Raw genomic sequence first — 25652 nt, forward strand, 5'->3', positions numbered from 1 at the left:
TCTGTGGCTCAACAAAGATGGGCTGTGGAGAAGTATATTGAAATTAAATGTGCAATCAAATCAAATGAACATTTACAGATATCTAAACTTTCAATGACACTTTTTTATACGTGTCCTATGCAAAACTTTCTCCAAAACTTTTTCACTACTTGCATTATGTATCTATGCATCCAAACTAAATGTCAAGTACCATCTACAGTGACAAAAGTATGCAAAGTATATAGCAGTAAAATAACAAGCACAATAAATTTCAAACTAAATAATGAATTGGGTAAAAGAAGAAATATGAAAGCCTATGATATACCACATGCAATGTTGCACCTAGATTTTATCAGAAATAGCATATATCATGAAAGAGGTATGTAACCTTACCCAAAAAAAATCAAGAATAACATAAATACATTTCAGTAATTAAATGTGAAAATATATAATTTCTCAAACTAACTCAAACAACATACTTTTCCTACAGATATTTTACTCCAGATGCCAGAATTCTGCCATTCATCCCTACATGACCGCATTATTGGGTATGATGGGAAGAACACCAGCAATCCATCGGGAATAACACGTGAGAAATTCAAGACGGTTTGACCCAAGGAGTTGATGTACCGAGGGTCACTCCTGAAACAAAAAAAAATCAGTGATACAACAAACTTAAGAAGACTGGGCACAGATCCCTGCATGTTACTGCACCTTCTAAGAGCACTACAGTTTAGAATCTAAAGTAGCAATGTATTAACTAACACAAAAAGTCACCTTTAAGCTTGTGAAAAGCATGGCTTTAAATAGAAGCCTCACTTGTTTGTCATCATGTAATTCTCTATAAAAGCCATATAGCCAACATCAGCCAGATATGGAAACAACAAACATTGCCACAGTCACATATAATGCATCTAAAACAAACAGCTATAATGTGTTCTAAAGGGCAATATGACAAAATTACTTAAAATGATTGCAGTAATCACCTGCTTTAGCTGTACCTTCATAACTTTATGTGAGGTCATGCCAATACATTCCCCCATCTCAGTTGTCTTAGCTCTCAGTCTCAAACTTTTAGAGGTCATTATAAGGTAAGATGACCTTTTCTGGGAATGAAAGACAAAAAGAGACTCTAAGTTACAAAGGGGGGGGGGGGAATAATATCATTATCAACAGCTGCCTTTGCAGATTCTGGAGACTCCCATCTTATTTGAAAGTCATAAATGCAAGGCATGCCTGGGAGTGTGTTGGGCATATAAATGATAGAACAAATTGAATTGAAGCAATGTGGTGTACAGGGGAAGATGCCATTAATAGGTTGAACAGGCATATGGTGCAGGCAGGGAAAACCACGGAAAGGTCTGTGGGGCCTGGTTGTCGATACAGGGCTTTGGATTCACTGCATTATGTATGACAGCTAGAATGTGGATGATAGTGAATGAGACCATTTCTTCATCTGTTCTTGGTGCTACCTCTCTTGTAAGGGGAAACAGTGAACAAGTATGGGAAAAAAATTCTAGGAAGAGAAAAACTATCACGTTTTAAAATCAGATGAAGTTTCACCGACAGAAATCAGCAAAAAAGTACACTTTCAAGCAAAAATCAGCTTTTCCTTTATTTCATTAACCAAAAAGCTAAAGTCATGATTTAAATGCATTCCAAGGCATGACAAAGCAATTAAAGTAACAAATGAATGAGTGAAACCAATGATTTTTTGTTATAGTTATCTTTATGAAACGAGTTATCAAAGCATCAACTTGTTCTGGTTATATCTCATTCATCTTTTCTGTTGCACTGTCACTGATACCTCCTTTTTTTATTTTCTTTTTATGCTGGAGGCTCCAATCATGGACAAAGGCCACATCAAGGCCTGACCTTAATTGAAATTTTTTTTTTTTTTTTTTTTTGCTTTGTCGCTGTCTCCCGCGTTTGCGAGGTAGCGCAAGGTAACAGACAAAAGAAATGGCCCAACCCACCCCCATACACATGTATATACATATGTCCACACACGCAAATATACATACCTACACAGCTTTCCATGGTTTACCCCAGACGCTTCATATGCCCTGGTTCAATCCACTGACAGCACGTCAATCCCGGTATACCACATCGATCCAATTCACTCTATTCCTTGCCCTCATTTCACCCTCCTGCATGTTCAGGCCCCGATCACACAAAATCTTTTTCACTCCATCTTTCCACCTCCAATTTGGTCTCCCACTTCTCCTCGTTCCCTCCACCTCCGACACATATATCCTCTTGGTCAATCTTTCCTCACTCATTCTCTCCATGTGCCCAAACCATTTCAAAACACCCTCTTCTGATCTCTCAACCACACTCTTTTTATTTCCACACATCTCTCTTACCCTTACGTTACTTACTCGATCAAACCACCTCACACCACACATTGTCCTCAAACATCTCATTTCCAGCACATCCATCCTCCTGTGCACAACTCTATCCATAGCCCACGCCTCGCAACCATACAACATTGTTGGAACCACTATTCCTTCAAACATACCCATTTTTGCTTTCTGAGATAATGTTCTCGACTTACACACATTCTTCAAGGCTCCCAGGATTTTCGCCCCCTCCCCCACCCTATGATCCACTTCCGCTTCCATGGTTCCATCCGCTGCCAGATCCACTCCCAGATATCTAAAACACTTTACTTCCTCCAGTTTTTCTCCATTCAAACTTACCTCCCAACTGACTTGACCCTCAACCCTACTGTACCTAATAACCTTGCTCTTATTAAATAAAAGGAAAAAGAAGAGACAAGGAAAAGTACTTACATAATTTTGGAGGGAAGGAAAATCCAGTTTCTTAAAAAAAGCTGGAGCATAGCTATTGGACAAGACATGAGAGGGTAGATAGTTCCAAAGCTTAGAGGTCAAGGAAAGGACAGTTTTCAAAACAACCCACTCTTAAGTTGCTAAAGGCCACACAGTAATCATAAGATGCAGCAACTTGCTGAGTACTGCATGGTCTAACTAATACTGGAAGTACACATGCAGCCAGCTCTCAGACATAAAAACCAAAGTAATACCCACAGAAATTAGAAACTGAACCAATATTGCAGTTCTGGGCAAGTGAGTCAAGTTTTGAAGATAGCCTGGGAGAGTTGATACGTCGGACCACATTCGAATCAACCCTGCCAAGTAAGGTGCAGAGCTAGAACCACCCCCAGATATGAGAGGGGTACTCCATGCAAGGACAGAACAATCCTTTGTATAAATGGAGCAACTACTCAGAAGAAAAGAAATCCCAACATCTAAACAGGGCTCCCACATTCTTAGGGGCATACTTAGCTATTTCCATACTGTGAGGTTTCAACAATAGTACAGATGTTACAGCAATTCCAAGTATGTTCACTGAATCAAGAGGTAGAATTACAGAATTACAAGCTTTCAGTGACAGAAATTGACAAAAAAGTGGATGTATTAGCAAAAAACACAGTTTTACCTTTATTTCATCAACACAAAAACTACAAACATGATTTGACTATATTCAACTGCATGAGAAAACAATTAAAGCAACAACTGAATTCCTGAAACCAATAATTTTTCTATAAATACATATCATTATGTATTGGTAAACAGAGAAGAGGTAGTGAAAGCTTTGCAGATGATGAAAGCTGGCAGTGGCAGGTTTGGATGGTATTGCTGTGGAATTTATAAAAAAGGGGATGACTTTGTTGTTGACTGGTTGGTAAGGATATTCAATGTATGTATGGTTCATGATGAAGTGCCTTAGGATTGGCGGAATGCATGCATAGTGCCATCATACACAGGCAAAGGGGATAAAGGTGAATGTTCAAATTACAGAGGTATAAGTTTGCTGAGCATTCCTGGGAAATGATATGGGAGGGTATTGACAGAGAAGGTAAAAGCATGTACAGAGCATCAGATTGGGGAAGAGCAGTATGGTTTCAGAAGTGGTAGAGGATGTGTGGATCAGGTGCTTGCTTTGAAAAATGTATGTGAGAAATACTTAAAAAACAGATGGATTTGTATGTAGCATTTATGGATTTGGAGAGGGGATATGATAGGGTTGATAGAGACACTTTGTGGAAGGTATAAAGAGTACACGGTATGGGAGGTAAGTTGCTAGAAGCAGTGAAAAGTTTCTACCAAGGATGTAAGGCATGTGTGCGAGTAGGAAGAGAGGAAAGTGATTGGTACCCAGTGAATGTTGGTTTGTGACAGGGGTGCGTGATGTCTCCATGGTTGTTTAATTTGTTTATGGATGGGGTGGTTAGGAAGGTGAATGCAAGTTTTGGAGAGAGGGGCAAGTATGCAGTCTGTTGTGGATGAGAGGGCTTGGGAAGCGAGTCAGTTGTTTGCTGATGATACAGCGCTGGTGGCTGATTCGGGTTAGAAACTACAGAAGTTGGTGACTGAGTTTAGTAAAGCATGTGAAAGAAGAAAGCTGAGAATAAATGTGAATAACAGCAAGAATATTAGGTTCAGAAGGGTTGAGGGAAAGTCAAGTCAAGTGTGACTCCTTCTGTTTCCCCTTTTACAAAGTTAAAATACAAGGAGGGGAGAGTTTCCAGCCCCCCACTCCCGTCCCGTTTAGTCGCCTTCTACAACACGTGAGGAATGCTCGGGAAGTATTCTTTCTCCCCATCTCCAGGGATTGTCTTGGACAATCGCATGTTTACCAAATGGCATCCTAGCTATGTCTCTTCGTCGTATATCAACTGACTGTTATATTTATCTCGTGTTCTCCCCTGATGATGTGATTATTACACAAAAGTGCACTTGGGAACTTATCGTGTTTCATTTTCCCTGTGGACTCTTAGGAATATACTTGATCACGTGAAAAATTGTGATCCTTTCCAACGTATATATATATATATATTGGTATATTTTTATCATACTTTGTTGCTGTCTCCCGCATTAGCGAGGTATCACAAGGAGACAGACGAAAGAATGGCCCAACCCACCTACATACACATGCATATACATACGCGTCCACACACACACATATACATACCTATACATTTCAACATATACATGCATATACATACAAGGACATATACATATATACACATGTACATAATTAATACTTGCTGCCTTCATTCATTCCTGTTGCCACACCACCACACATGAAATGACAACCCTCTCCCCCCGCATGTGCACGAGGTAGCGCTACAAAAAGACAACAAAGGCCACATTCATTCACACTCAGTCTCTAGCTGTCATGTATAATGCACCAAAACCACAGCTCCCTTTCCACATCCAGACCCCACACAACTTTCCATGGTTTAACCCAGATGCTTCACATACCCTGGTTCAATCCATTGATAGCACGTCGACCCCTGGTATACCACATTGTTCCAATTCACTCTATTCCTTGCATACGTTTCACCCCCCTGCATGTTCAGGCCCTGATCGCTTAAAATCTTTTTCACTCTATCCTTCCACCTTCAATTTGGTCTCCCACTTCTCCTCGTTCCCTCCACCTGTGACACATATATCCTCTTTGTCAATCTTTCCTCACTCAATCTCTCCATGTGACCAAACCATTTCAAAACACCCTCTTCTGCTCTCTCAACCACACTCTTTTTATTACCACACATCTCTCTTACCCTTTCGTTACTTACTCGATCAAACCACCTCACACCACACATTGTCCTCAAACATCTCATTTCCAACACATCCACCCTCCTCCGCACAACTCTATCTATAGCTCACGCCTCGCAACCATATCACATTGTTGGAACCACTATTCCTTCAAACTTACCCATTTTTGCTTTCCATGATAATGTTCTCGCCTTCCACACATTTTCCAACGCCCCTAGAATTTTCGCCCCCTCCCCCACCCTGTGACTCACTTCCGCTTCCATGGTTCCATCCACTGCCAAATCCACTCCCAGGTATCTAAAACATTCCACTTCAACCAGATTTTCTCCATTCAAACTTATCTCCCAATTGACTTGTCCCTCAACCCTACTGAACCTAATAACCTTGCTCTTATTCACATTTACTCTCAGCTTTCTTCTTTCCCACACTTTACCAAACTCAGTTACCAGCTTCTGCAGTTTCTCACCCGAATCAGCCACCACCTCTGTATCGTCAGCGAACAACAACTGACTCACTTCCCAAGCCCTCTCATCCACAACAGACTGCATAATTGCCCCACTCTCTAAAACTCTTGCATTCACCTCCCTAACAACCCCATCCATAAACAAATTAAACAACCATGGAGACATCATGCACCCCTGCCGCAAAACGACATTCACTGGGAACCAATCACTTTCCTCTCTTCCAACTCAACATATGCCTTACATCCTCGATAAAAACTTTTCACTGCTTCTAGCAACTTACCTCCCACACCATATGCTCTTACTACCTTCCACAGAGCATCTCTATCAACTCTATCATATGACTTCTCCAGATCCATAAATGCTACATACAAATCCATTTGTTTCTCTAAGTATTTCTTACATACATTCTTCAAAGCAAACGACCTGATCCACACATCCTCTACCACTTCTGAAACCACACTGCTCTTCCCCAGTCTGGTGCTCTGTACATGCCTTCACCCTCTCAATCAATACCCTCCAATATAATTTCCTTGGAATACTCAACAAACTTATACCTCTGTAATTTGAACACTCACCTTTATCCCCTTTGCCTATGTAAAATGGCGCTGTGCATGAATTCCGCCAATCCTCAAGCACTTCACCATGAGCCATACATACATAAATAAATGTATTATTATGAAAGATGGGTTGTCAAAGCAACTTTTTCTGTTTATATTTCATTCAATTTTTCTGTTGCACTGACACAGATATTTTCTTTTTTTATTTCTTGTATATTGGAGACTCCAACCATGGATAAAAGCACACATTAAGACCAGGCCTTGAATGAAATATAAGAGGCTCAACGAAGGGAAAAAGATGAGACATGGGAAAGTAGTTATGTAACTTTGGAGGGAGTGAAAAACCAGTCTTTTAAAAAGTGCCAGGTCATAGTTACTAAAGAAGACACGTGTAGGGAAAGAAACAGTTATCAAATGGTCCACCCTTGAGTTTCCAACAACCACACAGTAATCACGTGATGAAAAAACTTAGCACATACAGCATGGTCTAGCTAATAAGAGAAGCACACAAACAGTCAGCTCTTGGGAGCAAAAACCAAAGTAAAACCTACAGAAGAGGGAAAGTGAACCAACATTGTGGCGCAGGGCATGTGGGTCAAGTTTTCAAGACAACTGGGGAGAGTTGATACACTGCACTGTATTTGACTTAACTCTGTCAAGTAAGGATGCAGAGACAGCACCATCCCAGATGTGAGAGTGGTACTCCATACAAGGATGGAAGAATCATTTGTATAAACAAAGCAACTGCTCAAAAGAAAAGAAATTCTGACATCTAAACAGGACTTCTAGTTTCTTAAAGGAAGACTTAAGTAATTTCATAAAATGAGGTTTTCAAGGTGGTATGGTTGTTACAGTGATACCAAGTATGTTCATCAAGTCAAGAAGTAGAATTACGGAACCACTGAAGGAGAGAGGAAAGTTATGAGGGATTTTCGACAGAGAAACTGGGTCTTGAGGGCATTGAACCTAACCAGATTTTGTCTACCCTACTGAAAACTGTGAGTTTATTGAGATGAGATACATATTATCAGGTGAAAGAAGAGGGAGTAGAAGTGAAGGATATGAGGAATGCAAAAATATCAGCATACGAGTGCATTTGGTTGTTTGAAGAAGGTAATCATTGATGGAGAAAGGGGAGAAACTGATCCATCAACAACCATGGAGATAGATTGGACAGTGGGGAAGCTAGATGCATGGGAGCACAGTGAGGGAGGAAGGCCAAAAGAGGGGAGCACAGAGAAGAAACCCCAGTGCGAGAGCTTGTCAAAAGCTTTGGATATATCAAGGGCAACTACATAGGATTTCCAAAAAATTTTCAGGGATGATGACTAGATATTAGTAAGATAGGAAATTATATCACCAATGGATCTTGTCTTACTGAAGCCATACAGGCGATCAGAGAGAAGACTGAAAAAGATGTCTGAGGATTTAAGCGTCAAGAAGAAACTCAAAAACTTTGGATATAGTAGATATCAAAGCAACAGAATGATAGTTAAAAGGGATAAGATGGTCACCATTCTTAGGGATAAGATGTACCAATGTATCTTTATAAGAACAAGGAGAAGTTCTGGTTTTTAAACAGAAACTGAACAGACAAGCAAGCAAAGGTGCAAGTTCAATGGCACACTTTTTCAGCACATTGGGGATGGGTACCATCAGGCCCAAAAGCTTTACTTGTGACCTGAGAGAGATGCACTTTTTGGATGTTTCAAAAAGAGATTATAGGCAGGGCATATGATTAGTAAGAGGAACACCAGGGGGTGAAGGAATGTTAGAGCCATTCAAGGTAGAGTTTGAGGAGAAACAAGAACCAAAGAGAGTTGCTTTGTCTTCAGGAGAGACTGCTAGAGTATTGACAGAATGCAAAAGAGAAGGAAAGGTAGAGTGGCAGAAGTTGTTAGCAATGCCCTTAACTATAGCCCAGAAAGATCTATCAGTAGATGAGGATGACTAGAGTTTCCTGTGTGAGCACTATGCGATTGCCCTGCCTTTTGGCAAAATGGTCTAAGCAATAGATAGAAGTAGTAGGCAGGAACATTTAGACAGGAGTATTTGGTAGAAACATTAGGTAGAAGCAGTAGTTAGGAACATTAGGCAGAAGCATTAAGTGGAAGTAGTCAGTAGGAACAGTAGGTAGAAGCCTCTACAAACACCACTAGAGTTGCCCTCTGCCAGCATCCTGTTAAGGGTGAGGCAATAAAGGATAAGAAGAAAAACTGAGTTTCACTAGTTATGCAGACTCTATTGCCATGGCTAACCCCTTGAAGGAGTTCCATTTGGGAACAGGTATCAAACATAGATAGATAGCCATTTCCCTTGTTAATGAGGTAGTGCCAGGAACAGACAAAGAAAGGCCAACCTCCCTCACATTTATTCCCTAGCTTCCATGTGTAATGTAACGAAACCACAGCCCTCTATCCACAAACAGGCCCCACTGGCCTTTCCATGATTTTCCCTTGCCATGTTACTTGCCCTGGTTCAATTCACCAACAGCACATTGACCCCTATATACCACATCGTTCCAATTCACTCTATCCCATGCACATCTTTCACCCTCCTGCATGTTCAGATCCCAATCAATCAAAATCCTTTCCACTCAATCCTTCCATCTCCAATTTGGTCTCCTCCTTCTCCTTGTGCCCTCCACTTCTGACACATTTCTCCTCTTTGTCATCCTCCCATCACTCACTCTCTCCATATGTCCAAACCACTTCAGCACATACTCCAGCTCTCTCAACCACACTCGTTTTACTACCACTATCACACTCTTTTATCATTAACTCAAAATCAAACTACCTCACACCACATACTGTCCTTAAACATTTAATTTCTGACACTTCCATCCTCTTCTGCACACCCTCATCTAAAGCACATACCTCATATCCATATGACATCACTGGGACTAGTATACCTTCAATCTGCCCATCTTTGCCTTCCCAGATACTGACCTTTCATTCCACACATTCTCCAAAGCTCCCACAACCTTCATTCATCACCTACCTTACTGCTTCCATGGTTTCATTCACTACATATCCATTCCCACATATCTAAAAACTTCGCTTCCCAAAAAATTTCTCAATTAAAACTCACACCCCAACTCTCCTGTTGATCTGCCCTGATAAACTTAATATTCCTTTTATTCACATTTACTTTTAGCTTACTCCTTTCACACTTTCCTAAACACAACCATCAACTTCTGCCAGGTGCTGCATTGGCAGCAAACAACAACTGATTCACCCCCTCATCCCCCACAGAATGCATAACTGCCCCTCTCTCCAAGACGCATTTACCTTCCTCACCACCCCATTTTAGACAAGTGAAACAACCATGATGACATCACACATCCCTATTGCAGACCATCCTTCACTTGGGATCCACTCACTCTCCTGTCTTCCTACTCTTATACATGCCATGGTACTGCTTCTAGGAGCTTTCCTCCCACATCACATATTCTTAAAACCTTCCACAAGGCATTCCTATCAATCCTACCATATCCTTCCTTAAGATCCATAAATATCACATACAAATCCTTCAATTTCTTGGAGTATTTCTCACTCACATTCTTTACAGCAAAACACCTGATCTACACATCCTCAACCACATCTGAAATTATACTGTTCCTCTCCAATCCAATGCTCTGTACATACCTTCACCCTCTCAATCACTACTCTCCAATACAACTTACCAGGTACACTCAACAAACTTATACCTGTAGTTTTTACACTCACCTTTATACAATGGCACTATACATACATTCTGCCAATCCCAGGCACCTTACTTTCATCCACACATACACTGAAAATCCTGACTAACCAATCAACATCATAATTACCCCCTTTCTTAAGAAATCAACCACAATACCATCCACTCTAGCCGCTCCCCCACATTTCATCTTATACAAGGCCATCACCACCTCCTCTTGTCACCATGCCAATTTCCATTACTCTCTCACTTCGCATACCACCCCAACCCAAACACCCTATCATCAAACACATTCGACAGTTCTTCAAAGTACTTACTCCATCTCCTCCCCATTTGACCCGTTCTGTTTCCCCAAAGATCCATTGCAGTCACTGAGTTTCCAACAGCTGTAGATGCAGCAACATCCAGCTGTTCATAAGATTCAATGATCAATCGAGAAAGGTTCTTTCTATCCTTATAAGTAAAATTATGTAGACTGGTATCTAAGAAACTGACAGTTGTTAGAGAATCTGAGAACCAGTGATGCCCACTCACCATCTACATAATCACATGTCCTAGTGTTAATGCAATTCTAGCTTTGTTTCTAGAAATTTTGAAAAAATGTGCAACATTCTTGCTTGTTACACACTCAAAGATGTTTTTAATCAACAAGCAAGCATTACAACAGCAGAATATCTTTGTACCACATACATCCAGCCATCATTGTGGGTAACTATCCCCCTCTAGCCCACTTCAGTGTTACCATTGATAAATTTAGTCTTGAACATGCATATCTCATGTGAAAAGCTTGAATGCACTGATTCTTCAAGAATGATATAATAATTGTAACAGCTGAGCTCTGCCATATCTTACATCCAATCTGGGTTTCTCCAGTTACAATCAACATGGTACTGACATTTGCATTCATACTCTTTTGTAATTATTGAAACATTTTCTACCTTGTCTATTTTGGGTTATATACATCTATCTCTTATCCCTGGGGATAGGGGAGCAAGAATACTTCCCACGTATTTCCTGCGTGTCGTAGAAGGCGACTAAAAGGGGAGGGAGCGGGGGGCTGGAAATCCTCCCCTCTCGTTTTTTTTTTAATTTTCCAAAAGAAGGAACAGAGAATTGGGCCAGGTGAGGGTAGTCCCTCAAAGGCCCAGTCATCTGTTCTTAACGCTACCTCGCTAATGCGGGAAATGGCGAATAGTTTGAAAGAAATATATCTATCTCTATGGGGTGGAGAGAGTGGTGAGAGTAAGTGAGCTTGGGAAGGACACTTGTGTGAGGAAGTACCAGGAGAGACTGAGTACAGAATGGAAAAATGTGAGAACAAAGGACGTAAGGGGAGTGGGGGAGTAATGGGATGTATTTAAGGAAGCAGCGATGGCTTGCGCAAAAGATGCTTGTGGCATGAGAAGCGTGGGAAGTGGCCAGATTAGAAAGGGTAGTGAGTAGTGAGATGAAGAAGTAAGATTATTAGTGAAAGAGAAGAGAGAGGCATTTGGACGATTTTTGCACAGAATAATGCAAATGACTGGGAGATGTATAAAAGAAAGAGGCAGGAAGTCAAGAGAAAGGTGCAAGAGGCAAAAAAGAGGGTAAATGAGAGTTGGAGTGAGAGAGTATCATTAAATTTCAGGGAGAATAAAAAGATGTTTTGGAAGGAGGTAAATAAAGTGCATAAGACAAGGGAACAAATGGGAACATCAGTGAAGGGGGCTAATGGGGAGGTGATAACAAGTAGTGGTGATGTGAGAAGGAGATGGAGTGAGTATTTTGAAGGTTTGTTGAATGTGTTTGATGACAGAGTGGCAGATATAGGGTGTTTTAGTCGAGGTGTTGTGCAAAGTGAGAGGGTTGGGGAGAATGATTTGGTAAACAGAGAAGAGGTAGTAATAGCTTTGCGGAAGATGAAAGCAGGCAAGGCGGCGGGTTTGGATAGTATTGCAGTGGAGTTTATTAAAAAAGGGGGTGACTGTATTTGTTGTCTGGTTGGTAAGGTTATCTAATGTATGTATGACTCATGGTGAGGTGCCTGAGGACTGGCGGAATGCTTGCATAGTGCCAATGTACAAAGGCAAAGGGGATAAGAGTGAGTGCTCAAATTACAGAGGTATAACTTTGTTGAGTATTCCTGGGAAATTATATGGGAGGGTATTGATTGAGAGGGTAAAGGCATGTACAGAGCATCAGATTGGGGAAAAGCAGTGTGGTTTCAGAAGTGGTAGAGGATGTGTGGATCAAGTGTAGGGTGCGTGATGCCTCCATGGTTGTTTAATTTGTTTATGGATGGGGTTGTTAGGGAAGTGAATGCAAGAGTTTTGGAAAGAGGGGCAAGTATGCAGTCTGTTGTGGATGAGAGAGTTTGGGAAGTGAGTCAACTGTTGTTTCGCTGATGATACAGTGCTGGTGGCTGATTCAGGTGAGAAACTGCAGGAGCTGGTGACTGAGTTTGGTAAAGTGTGTGAAAGAAGAAAGCTGAGAGTAAATGTGAATAAGAGTAAGGTTATTAGGTACAGTAGGGTTGAGGGACAAGTCAATTAGAAGGTAAGTTTAAATGGAGAAAAACTGGAGGAAGTGAAGTGTTTTAGATATCTGGGAGTGGATTTGGCAGCAGATGGAACCATGGAAGCGGAAGTGAATCATAGGGTGGGGGAGAGGGTGAAAGTTCTGGGAGTGTTGAAAAATGTGTGGAAGTCGAGAACATTATCTTGGAAAGCAAAAATGGGTATGTTTGAAGGAATAGTGGTTCCAACAATGATATATGGTTGTGAGGCGTGGGCTATAGAGTTGTGTGGAGGAGGGTGGATGTGCTGGAAATGAGATGTTTGAGGACAATATGTGGTGTCAGGTGGTTTGATTGAGTAAGTAATGAAAGGGTAAGAGAGATGTGTGGTAGTATAAAGAGTGTGGTTGAGAGAGCAGAAGAGGGTGTTTTGAAATGGTTTGGTCACATGGAGAGAATGAGTGAGAAGCGATTGACAAAGAGGATATATGTGTCAGAGGTGGAGGGAACAAGGAGAAGTAGGAGACCAAATTGGAGGTGGAAAGATGGAGTGAAAAAGATTTTGAGTGATTGGGGCCTAAACATGCAAGAGGGTGAAAGGCGTGCAAGAATAGAGTGAATTGGAACGATGTGGTATACTGGGATTGACGTGCTATCAATGGATTGAACCAGAGCATGTGAAGCATCTGGGGTAAACCATGGAAAGTTGTGTGGGGCCTGGATGTGGAAAGGGAGCTGTGGTTTCGGTGCATTATACATGACAGCTAGAGACAGAGTGTGAAGGGATGTGGCCTTTGTTGTCTTTTCCTAGCACTACCTTGCACACATGCGCGGGGGGTGGGACGGGAATGAATAAAGGGCAGATAGTATGAATTATGTACATGTACATATATGTATATGTCTGTGCATATATATATATATATATATATATATATATATATATATATATATATATATATATATATATGTTGAGTCAGTTGTTGTTCGCTGATGATACAGCGCTGGTGGCGGATTCATGTGAGAAACTGCAGAAGCTGGTGACGGAGTTTGGTAAAGTGTGTGGAAGAAGAAAGTTAAGAGTAAATGTGAATAAGAGCAAGGTTATTAGGTACAGTAGGGTTGAGGGTCAAGTCAATTGGGAGGTGAGTTTGAATGGAGAAAAACTGGAGGAAGTGAAGTGTTTTAGATATCTGGGAGTGGATCTGTCAGCGGATGGAACCATGGAAGCGGAAGTGGATCATAGGGTGGGGGAGGGGGCGAAAATTTTGGGAGCCTTGAAAAATGTGTGGAAGTCGAGAACATTATCCCGGAAAGCAAAAATGGGTATGTTTGAAGGAATAGTAGTTCCAACAATGTTGTATGGTTGCGAGGCGTGGGCTATGGATAGAGTTGTGCGCAGGAGGATGGATGTGCTGGAAATGAGATGTTTGAGGACAATGTGTGGTGTGAGGTGGTTTGATCGAGTAAGTAACGTAAGGGTAAGAGAGATGTGTGGAAATAAAAAGAGCGTGGTTGAGAGAGCAGAAGAGGGTGTTTTGAAATGGTTTGGGCACATGGAGAGAATGAGTGAGGAAAGATTGACCAAGAGGATATATGTGTCTGAGGTGGAGGGAACGAGGAGAAGAGGGAGACCAAATTGGAGGTGGAAAGATGGAGTGAAAAGGATTTTGTGTGATCGGGGCCTGAACATGCAGGAGGGTGAAAGGAGGGCAAGGAATAGAGGGAATTGGAGCGATGTGGTATACAGGGGATGACGTGCTGTCAGTGGATTGAATCAAGGCATGTGAAGCGTCCGGGGTAAACCAAGGAAAGCTGTGTAGGTATGTATATTTGCGTGTGTGGACGTGTGTATGTACATGTGTATGGGGGGGGTTGGGCCATTTCTTTCGTCTGTTTCCTTGTGCTACCTCGCAAAAGCGGGAGACAGCGACAAAGTATAAAAAAAAATATATGTTGAGATGTACAGGTATGTATATGTGCGCGTGTGGATGTGTATGTATATTCATGTGTATGTGGGTGGGTTGGGCCATTCTTTCGTCTGTTTCCTTGCACTACCTCGCTAACGCGGGAGACAGTGGCAAAGTATAATAAAATATATAAATAAATATATATCTATCTAACTATATCTCTGATGCCTGTTCCCTTTGGGAACTCCCTCAATGGGATGATCATGGCAAAAGAGTCTCTATAAATGTTGAACTCAAGAGCAGCTCTTTAGCATTTAGTGCCTCACCCTTAACAGGCCATTGGCAGAGGGCAACTCTTGTGTGGTGTCTTCAGAGGCTCCATCCGAATGTTCCTACCAACTACTCCAACCTAATGAGTCCAACTAATATTCCTGCCTAATGTTCCCAGCAAATTTAATTTGGGTTTTTCAACAGAAATATTTTGAATGGACACCCTTATGTGACAGTGGCTTAGTTAAGATCAGTTTGAAGATTGTGTTATGAAGGAAAAAAGGAATCTTAATACTACCACCACTGCTGCCAACAAATTCTATCTCTGAGGCTCTATCTTCTTCCACTTCCTGCTGTGTTTGCAAGTTTTCAAGCCACCTTCTTTTGTATTCTTCAGCCACTTGGTCACTCATGAAGCCTGTTTCCTGAGGGCTTCACTGATCACCATGAAACATTCATTCTTCATCATAAACCTTATTAAGATTTAAGGTAGGATGCAAAATGTCTAAGAACTCTATCCTGCTGCTTAACCATTTTCAAATGGATTCTCATTTTGCAGTATATTTGAAAGATGCTACGTTCACATTCATAACATCACTGTAATAATTCTTGTTAGAAACTTAATTTTTCTACTTAGGCTTTCTTGTCTGGGTGTATTCATCCTTGAGTCTCTCTACCTGGGCATATGCATTCTTTGGTTGTTCCTCTCTTTGTTCCTAAGGTTGGCCTGTCTCTAAATGTGTAGGCAATAATACCAATCATGGCCTCATGGACAACTGGTATAAAAGAGGCACTTCCGTAACATCATCCTTACTTGACAGAGTTGAGTTGAAAGTAGTCTGACTTATAAACTCTCCCAGGTTAACTATAAAACTTGACCCACTTGCCCTATGCTGCAATGTTGATTGACTTTCCTTCTTCTATAAGAGTTACTTCTGTTTTTCTCCCTAAAGCTAAATGCTTATGTGCTCACACCACTAGCTAGCCCATGCAATACTTAGCAAGCTGCTGCCTCACATGAAAGCTGTGTGGCTATTGGAAACTCAAGCGTAGGCTGTTTTGATATCTGTTTCTTTCCTGACACCTAGAAGCCTTGGAACTCTCTACCCTCCTGTGCTTTTCCCAACAATTATGACCTAGTACATTTTAAAAGACAAGTTTTTCTTTTCCTCCAAAATTTGTAAACACTTTCCCTTGCCTGATCTTTTCCCCTCTCATTAACCTTTCTACATTTCAATTAAGACCCAGCCATGATGTAGACTTTTGTCCATGACTGGAACATCCAATGTAAAAAAAAAAAAAAATTGGTTTCACCTGTAGTAAAAATTGGATCAAACTAGGAGTGGATGTACTTTCAAAGAACTATTTGGAAAGCTCCTCCTACCATTAAACATGGTTATAGCTACCATAAACATCAGTTAAGGACAAAAAAATAAATGATATGACAAAAGGAATTACACTATTTTCATGGTAAATGACTGGTATTATGCATTCATTTACAGTTTTAATAATCTTATCCATCAAAATATGCAAAAACGTTTTTAGTATTTTTAGTAGAGAGCTGTGATTTCAGTAATATTACACATGACAGCTAGAGAATGGATGTGAGCAAGTGCAGCCTTCTTCATTTGTTCCTGTGGCTACCTTGCAAATGGGATAAGAAGCAATCAAGGACAAATTAATTTTCAAATCATGATGGTACTCAAACAATTGAGCTAATCAATGCACATTTTGCAGAATTGCATCCACACAAAAAATGGATATCCATGCATAATCTTAACCAATATTAATTTTCTTCTTATACTTCTACCTTTCAAATATGATGGGAGCCCCCAATATTTCAAACACCCACTTAGCATCCCCTATCACTAAATCTAGCTCTAAATCATGCTTTACACAAGCTTAAAGTTGACTTTTTAAGCAAATCCCTCACTCACCCTTCACCTATTTTGTAGCAACATAATGGTCTCAAGAAAAGGAGGCCCTGTTTAGCAAGAAAAATACCTAAAGTAAAGAGCAGCAGGACAAACATCTGCAGTTGTTCATCTCATAAAGATGCCCATCTAGGAGACTGACTCTTCTGTCAAGGTTCTACCAAGACACAAAAGATCCTAAGAGGGTACCATTCTATAACATGAAAAAGTGTCTTAAGATGCTGCCTGACATGTAGGAAGAATCTTCCTTGATAACACAGTTATATCCCCTATCTGAGTGGTCTACAGTAAATCCTTGGTTGACTGAACTCATATTCATGTAAGAGGCATCTTTAAGGTAACTGACATTCCTTATACTTGGAAAAACATAGATGTTGTCCTTATGGTATCTTTGGTGGGTTTGATAGGCTTTCTATTTCATCACCACACTGTGTCTCAGCTCCATCTCCTTCATCAACTCCCACTGCTAATCAAATATTATGTTAGCAGTCAATACTGTTATACCTGTCACATTTTTAGCACTTACTTTTGTATCTGACAAGCACTTAACTATTGTTGGACAATCCTTTCACCGAGTTTATTATGACTTCTTGACCTTGCTTTCTGTAAAGCAAAGAGGAACACCCAAAGCACTATTTGGCAATTTGCTACTAGTACTATGTGCAGTCACTAATGACTCTGCAGAAGTGGTCATAGGAGAACCCACTTATAAGTCAAAATCCTCAACATGATGTGTGCTTAATACTTCACCACTGCTCTGTAATTACTCTCTGCATTTTGTGTCCCAGGACTCATGCTCTCTCTTTCTAGCACTTTCTGGCATTTTTTCTTTGCAAGTGACATTTGACATTTCTCTTGCCTCTTCTTCTTTTTGATCCATCAGTGACAAGTTGCTTTATAGCTTCCATAGCAGTAGTCTTAGTAGACAGGATCATCTTCTGCAGTCATTTTAACTCCAAACTGTTCTTCCTGTTTTGCTTGATTTTCTGGGTTTTTATTCTTATATCATATGCATTTCCTTCCATTTTTTCATTGAAACTGTACTTTCCTCTTCAATTCTTCTGCTTTCTTGTGCTTTTTGCTTCTGGCCTGTTTGCACAAATTTTTGAAAATTTCATTGTCTTTATTTGTTGGCCAACAGCATTCTCATGCAATGGATAAATTTTTTTTCCAAAAAACACATATAGCATGCATCGTATGACACTCCATCCATCAACTAATGTACCACTAGCTCTGTATTCACTCGCCTGATGAACTGCACTCATCTCCTGATAAACTGTATCAAATAATCTTTTCCTGACAAATTCACTTTTTGCATTTCATTCTTCAGTAGCATGCAAGGTCACTGTTTAAAGCACAGAGGGAAACAGAATGCATACAGACATTAGGCATAATGATGGATCTCATTGCATCTTGTCCTGGCACAAACAGATCAGGTATTTCATATCTTTATGGGGAGTATCATTAACAAATCATAAGATTACCACTAATCATCAATCTGACAAAAGATTTGAGATCAGCAACCTTAAAATCATAAGAAATGACACTAAAAGACACAAAATACAATAATGTCAGATAATAGTGTCATTTCATGTGTGGTGGGGTGGTGACGGGAATGAATAAAGGCAGCAACTATGAATTATGTACATGTGTATATGTCTGTGTATGTATATAAATGTATATGTTGAAATGTATAGGTATGTATATGTGCATGTGTGAACGTGTATGTATATACATGCGTATATGGGTGGGTTGGGCCATTCTTTCATCTGTTTCCTTGCGCTACCTTGCTAATGCGGGAGACAGCGACAAAGCAAAATTTTTCTTCTTTTAAACTATTCGCCATTTCCCGCGTTAGCGAGGTAGCGTTAGGAACAGAGGACTGGGCCTTTTTTGGAATATCCTCACCTGGCCCCCTCTGTTCCTTCTTTTGGAAAATTAAAAAAAAACGAGAGGGGAGGATTTCCAGCCCCCCGCTCCCTCCCCTTTTAGTCGCCTTCTACGACACGCAGGGAATACGTGGGAAGTATTCTTACTCCCCTATCCCCAGGGATAACAAAGCATAATAAATAAAATAAATATAAATAGTGTAAAGAATTAGCAACTATGGCTGCCATTTTTCATTTTACCAACCTAAAATTTCACCATTGGTCAAAACTTCCAGCAGATTCATTTTCTATACCAAAAATAATGTTGATGTGAAAAAAGGAAATTGGATTTTAAGTGCATGAGGAAATGAGAGTTATGGAGAGTTTCAATTTTTTGGAGACAGAAGAAGTGAAAGCAATGGGCCAAATAAGTGGAGAGGTTAGAATGATCTTTCTTAAAATGTACCAAGGCATGCATGGTTTTTAGACAACGGCAAAATAGGTAAGCAAGGAGTGGTGTTAGCTCTAAAGCACACTCCGTTAGAACTCAAAAAGGTATACTGTCTGGGCCTTATGCTTTGTCCACGTGGAGCTAGAAGGGTATATGGAAGATCCTCCATGAGGAGAATCTAGGAGATGGTATGGATTTGGTGGGAGGAGTTGGGGTGGAGGATTTAAATATCAATCATACAACACTGAGTTATAGAAAAACAAAGTGCCAAAAAGAGCATTCATATCAGTTGAAGAGTTAGGAACAGATTGAACAGGTCACAAAAGAGGAGGAAAGGCTGAATTGCATTGTAAGAGATGCTTCCGGTTAAGGACCAAAACAATTTATCTGGAGAAGTCAAGTTACCACACTTTCTTTTAATGAAAAGGCACTTGGCTCCTCAAACCACATTTTTGCAATGATTCCGAAAAGAAATACGAATGTGGGTTTCAAGGGAAGGGAAGAGTTTCATGGTCTGGTATGCACTGTCCCTAATGTGACAAGCATCAGAGCAGGCGCAATCAAATTACAATTGAGGAGAAAAAGATATTGAAGAACCAGGGATGTAAGGCTCCACTCCAGCAAAGATAACCTCTGCTACGTACATATTCAGTACAACATAAGGAAACCCAACCTGAGAAGCAATACCCATCCCAAGGGAGGTCAATAAAGAAGCTGAGCAGGATAACCATTGACCTCTTCCAAAGTGGCATTTTGAGGTAGGATAGAGAAGAGGTATGCCTAATCAGATATGAAAGATCAATAAAGGCCACCTTACATGAAAATAAAATTCCCTAAAAATATAAAATATGAAATAATTTTTACCATTAACAAATCATATAACATATTTCAGTTCAAAAATATAAATTAAATATACATCACCCTTAGAAAACATTATCCCTGGGTAAAGTCCAAAATGCTGAATCCACTCACTTACAGGTGCATTTTCACTCTCCTCACCTCCTTTGTGTTATCTTTCCCTTCCATCAATAAATTTGCCCCATCCTGACCTCAAACTCTTTCATATATCGTGTCCACATCTAACATAATCCTCATTTGGTTCTTTAAAGTACTCTGCTCACCTCTGAAAACTCAATTAACTGCTTGTTCACCAGCTTTTACAGACTATGATGTGTTAAAAGCAATCTAATAGATCTTTTGGCATCTATTTACTAAAAGATTTTAATTCACCCCACAGATTTTCAATCATGCTATACATACCTATTCTTCTATCTATCTATTTATCTATATCTCTGATGCCTGTTCCCTTCTGGAACTCCCTTGAGGGGGAGGCTACAGCAATAGTCTCCATAACTAGTGAACTCCAGTGCCACTTTTTTGCCTTCACTGCCTCACCCTTAACAGGCCGCTGGCAAAGGGCAAGTCTAGAGCAGTATTTGCAGAGGCTCCCACTTAATGTTCCTATCAACTTCTACATATGCTCCTGCCTTAAGTTCCTACCAACTACTACTGCCTGAGGTTTTTACTTCATGCTCCTACCTAGATTTTCTTACCTATTATTTCCATCTACTGATCCAACCACCTTGCCAAAAGGAAGGGCTAGCACATAGGGCTCACAACAGGGAAAATCTAGTTACAAAGAATGGGCTGTGTGAGTTAGGTGTTGTCAAGTGTTGTGTGACAAGGAGAGTTTGTATGTTTGTAGACAGAATACCAGTAGTCCATGTGTGGGTGAGGCAAAAAGATAAGACACCTACCTGGGTCAGAGGAGCACAACTTGACAACCAATGAAGTACTGGCTCACTACGCAGCCATTACTAACCATCCTGATACACAGGTGGGTAGTACTATTAGTATACATACCTATTCTTAAAGGAGGAATTTAGATTGAAACCATCTGGTCCTTTACACACAGTGCCAACCCACACTTGGTGTTGCTGTATAATGTGAGGATTCTCTAACTGAATGGGAAAAGGTACCTGGAAAATGAAAAGCACTGAATCACGAACACAAACATTTATATACAGGAAAATGTAAACTATGAACGAAACTCAAATCTAGGACAGGACCTGAATATAACGGATGATAGTTCATATATTATATGTAATATCATATCATACTTTGTCGCTGTCTCCAGCGCTAGCAAGGTAGCGCAAGGAAACAGACGAAAGAATGGCCCAACCCATCCACATACACATGTATATACATACATGTCCACACATGCACATATACATACCTTTACATCTCAACGTATACATATATATACACACACAGACATATACATACATACACATGTACATGATTCATACTGTCTGCCCTTATTCATTCCTGCCGCCACCTCGCCACACATGAAATGAAAACCCCCTTCCCCCACATGTGCGCAAGGTAGCCCTCAGAAAAGACAACAAAGGCCACATTTGTTCACACTCAGTCTCTAGCTGTCATGTATAATGCACCAAAACCACAGCTCCCTTTCCACATCCAGGCCCCACAAAACTTTCCATGGTTTACCCCATGGAAGCGAAAGTGAATCATAGGGTGGGGGAGGGGGCGAAAGTTCTGTGAGTGTTGAAAAATGTGTGGAAGTCGAGAATGTTATCTTGGAAAGCAAAAATGGGTATGTTTGAAGGAATAGTGGTTCCAACAATGTTGCGAGGCATGGGCTACAGATAGGATAAGTTCATATATCTATGCATAATCCCCTTACAATATTTTTTTCAATACTATTTGCCATTTCTCACGTTTACGAGGTAGCGTTAAGAACAGAGGACTGAGCTTTTGAGGGAATATCCTCACTTGGCCCCCTTCTCTGTTCCTCTTTTGGAAAATTAAAAAAATACGAGAGGGAAGGATTTCCAGCCCCCCCACTCCCTCCCCTTTTAGTCACCTACGACACTCAGGGAAAATGTGGGAAGCATTCTTTCTCCCATATCCCCAGGGATAAATATAGTTTGCTTTTATTAATATACACTAATCATAGAATCCTACAATCTGCAAAGAAACTTAATTGGAGAATCAAAAATAAGTAAAACACTTCTTAACAAACTGCAATTATGAATTAAGGAGGCTCTCAGAATAAAAAGATTTTATGTCAAACATCAATAGATATAAAATTTGTATTAAAGATAAATCAAAATTACCTAAATGTGTTAAAACAAATACAGTCTACCACAAACTTCCTGTAATGATATCATGTAAAGGCAACCCCATACCCATGGGCTGAGAATACATGACCACAGATGAGATGTTAAACATAAGTGTCTAAATCTCTACCTTCATTCACACAGGAAGGATCTAGACATACAGACTCTTAATCAACTCATCCACAACCTTAATCCATATTCAATGTTTTAAAAAGAAGTAGGATCTTCCACAATGAAACAAGCATTTACTTTTTTACTTCATCCGTTATACCAACTCATAAGGTGAGACTGCAGTCTTCGTTTACACTGTAATCCTCACATTCAAATTGATTCCACCATACACAATGAAACCACACACAATTAAAAATTTAATTCCAGTAACATCCTAATCAGGTTGAAAAATTTCTTTTGCTAAGGCAATTCAAATATGAAATTAACCTTCTCAATTTCTTAATGTTACAGTTCAGCATGAACAATCACATCTTAATCAACCTATACTAGCATGAACCGGAAGTAATACGAAATGGACACTTAATGCAGGGATATCCACACAATTTGTAATGAAGACTAAACAGTTATTATGTCTTGATAAAGCTTCCAGTGAAATATTTCCCTATACTTAAGAAGAAAAAATTTTGACAAAACAATATTCTCTTCATCACACTGGATAGGCACAATGGGAGTAAGAGAGCGATAAGTACCTAACTAATTTTGCCTGGCACACCTGAACTACTTGACCTCCAATAATTCTTTACTCTTTTGGAGTTATGCCTATGTTCAGGAAGCCTACTTACAAAAAATACAGGTTATCAAATGACAACAAAAGGACATACATTAAACAAAATATATTCTAATCTTTAATAGCTGCACTAACCTGAAGTTCTGAAGTAAAGGAATCAATTGGACTTAAAGTTCCACTTGTCAGTATAATACACTTGACACCCTGTTCTGCCAGATCCTTCATCCTGAAATACATTCCAAATAGGTTACAGAAATTTCTGGGATTATTTTCAATGGCATTTATACTCATACCCATGTTTACTATCTATCTATGTATATCTGTGATGTCTGTTCCATTTGGGAACTAAAGGGGTGGCCATGGGAAAAGTCTCCATTATTAATGAACTTCAGTGCCATCTCATCCTTTAGTGCCTCATCCTTAACAGGCCACTGATAAAAGGCAACTCTAGAACAGTGTTTTCAAAGGCTCTTTTCTAATGACCCTAACAACTCCTGTCTAATGTGTCTACCTAACATTCCTGTCTAATGTTTCAACCTACTACTTCTACCTAATGCTCCCAGCTACATGCTCCTACCTACTACTTCTACCTAATGTCTATACCTAATGCTCCTGTCTAATATTCCCATCTACTATCTATTACTCCTCCCATTTTGCCAAAATGCAAGGCTAATGCATAGCAATCACTGTAGGAATATCTAAAATTGCAAAGGAGTTGTGTGAGTTAAATGTTGTCAAGTGTTAAGTTTGATAAGGAGAGATTGCAAGTTTGTGTTCAGAATGCCAGCACTCCATGTGTGGGTGAAAGAGAAAGAAAAAAAAGCTACCTGGGTCGGAGGAGAGCAACTTGACAACAACTGACGTGCTCGCTCACTTTGCAACCATCACTAACCCTTCCAAAACCCAGGCAGGTAATACCAATAATAAACCTCCCAGGCTGGTTACTGCCTACCAACCACTGCCTACAATGGTTACTTAGACAAATCATTTCCCATAATACAGTTTATCTGTGCAACATCATTAAACCTTTCCACCTAGACCAATTCATAACCAACCATCAACCCCTAATCAGACACAAGGTCATCACTAACTCTCACTTTAACAAACTATACTTGCAGCTTCCCCTCTCCCCTAACGAATACAAAATATTAATTCTGTAATGAAAATTGCCCCCTAACCCAATCTCAAACTCAACATCAGGTATTCATCCATCTGAAACCACATTTCCCAGACATGTATCAATTCCACTTTCTCTTGTGAGCTCTGGACACCACCCACCTCTCAAACATAAGTAAAAACTCATTAATTTGAAAAATTAGCATGTTCTGATATCTGTCTTTGTCTAATCTACTTATGTTATAAATCTGAATTTATCATTCAGTACTCCAGAAATATAACAATTGCAAAATATCAGTTTTCCTAATCAATATGCAAAGTTTTGAAATCATGAGGTCCAAAAATCTAATCAGCATGTCTCCCCAAAAAGGGATACCTGTGGAATAAGTATGAAGTTTCTGTCATGAACTGTTGTCAATTCACTGTATTAAAAAGAATCTTCAAAAAATGGTTACTTCTAACATCATACAAATTCATGCATTTACATGCCTCAAGCACATTGCTTGCTCCATCTCTAAGTATACAGCGTATGAGTTATCCTGAACGAATGGGGCCTTTGTTGTCTTTTCCTAGTGCTACCTCACACACATGAGGGGGGAGGGGGTTGTTATTTCATGTGTGGCGGGGTGGCGATGAGAATAAATAAAGGCAGACAGTATGAATTATGCACATGTGTATATATGTATATGTCTGTGTTTATATATATGTATATGTTGAGATGTATAGGTATGTATATTTGCATGTGTGGACATGTATGTATATACATGTGTATGTGGGTGGGTTGGGCCATTCTTTCGTCTGTTTCCTTGCGCTACCTCGCTAACGCAGGACACAGCGACAAAGCAAAATAAATAATAAGATGTAGGGCATGTCTCTCAAGAGTATGGTGTAGGAGTTATTTTGCTAACAGGAATTTGCAAAAAAAAGAAAAAAAATAATAATAATACTGGGCATGTTAAGCATCCACGGTAAACAATGGAGGTCTGTGGTGGTCTGGTCACAGATATGAATCTGTGGTTTTCCAGCATTACACATGACAGCTAGAGAATGGTTCTGAGCTAATGCAACCTTTCTTCATCTGTTCCTGTTGCTACCTCGCTAATGTGGAAAATGAGTAAATTTAAATATTGCAGATGAATCTATAATGAAAGGGGGTGACTGCGTTGTTCACAAGTTGGTAAGGATTTTCAATGTATGTATGGTAAGGTGCCTGAGGACTGGTGGAATGCATGTACAGTATCACTGTATAATAGCAAAGAGGTATAAGTTTGTTGAGTATACCTGGTAAGTTGTTTGGAGGGCATTGATTGCGATACTGAAAATATGTACAAAGCATCAGATTAGGGAGGAGCAATGCAGTTTCAGAAGTAGTAGAGGATGTGGTGAACAGGTGTTTGCTATGAAGACTGTGTATGAGAAATACTTAGAAAAACAGAT

The 25652-nt window shown here is 40.0% G+C and overlaps 1 protein-coding gene across 1 annotated transcript in view; it reads right to left on the reverse strand.

Moving 5' to 3' along the window:
- Positions 1–25652, reverse strand: part of LOC139750306 (regulator of telomere elongation helicase 1 homolog) — a 124095-nt gene that overhangs the window by 36913 nt on the left and 61530 nt on the right. The window contains exons 12-15 of the mRNA XM_071664946.1: positions 23235–23325; positions 21081–21196; positions 459–621; positions 1–22 (exon numbers count right to left, since the gene is read on the reverse strand). The exon at positions 1–22 is cut by the window's left edge and continues 98 nt beyond it. Of these exons, the coding sequence (XP_071521047.1) occupies positions 1–22; positions 459–621; positions 21081–21196; positions 23235–23325 (392 nt within the window). The remainder of the gene's footprint in view (positions 23–458; positions 622–21080; positions 21197–23234; positions 23326–25652) is intronic.

Source organism: Panulirus ornatus, chromosome 9, assembly GCF_036320965.1.
Source record: "Panulirus ornatus isolate Po-2019 chromosome 9, ASM3632096v1, whole genome shotgun sequence".
NCBI lineage: Eukaryota > Metazoa > Arthropoda > Malacostraca > Decapoda > Palinuridae > Panulirus > Panulirus ornatus.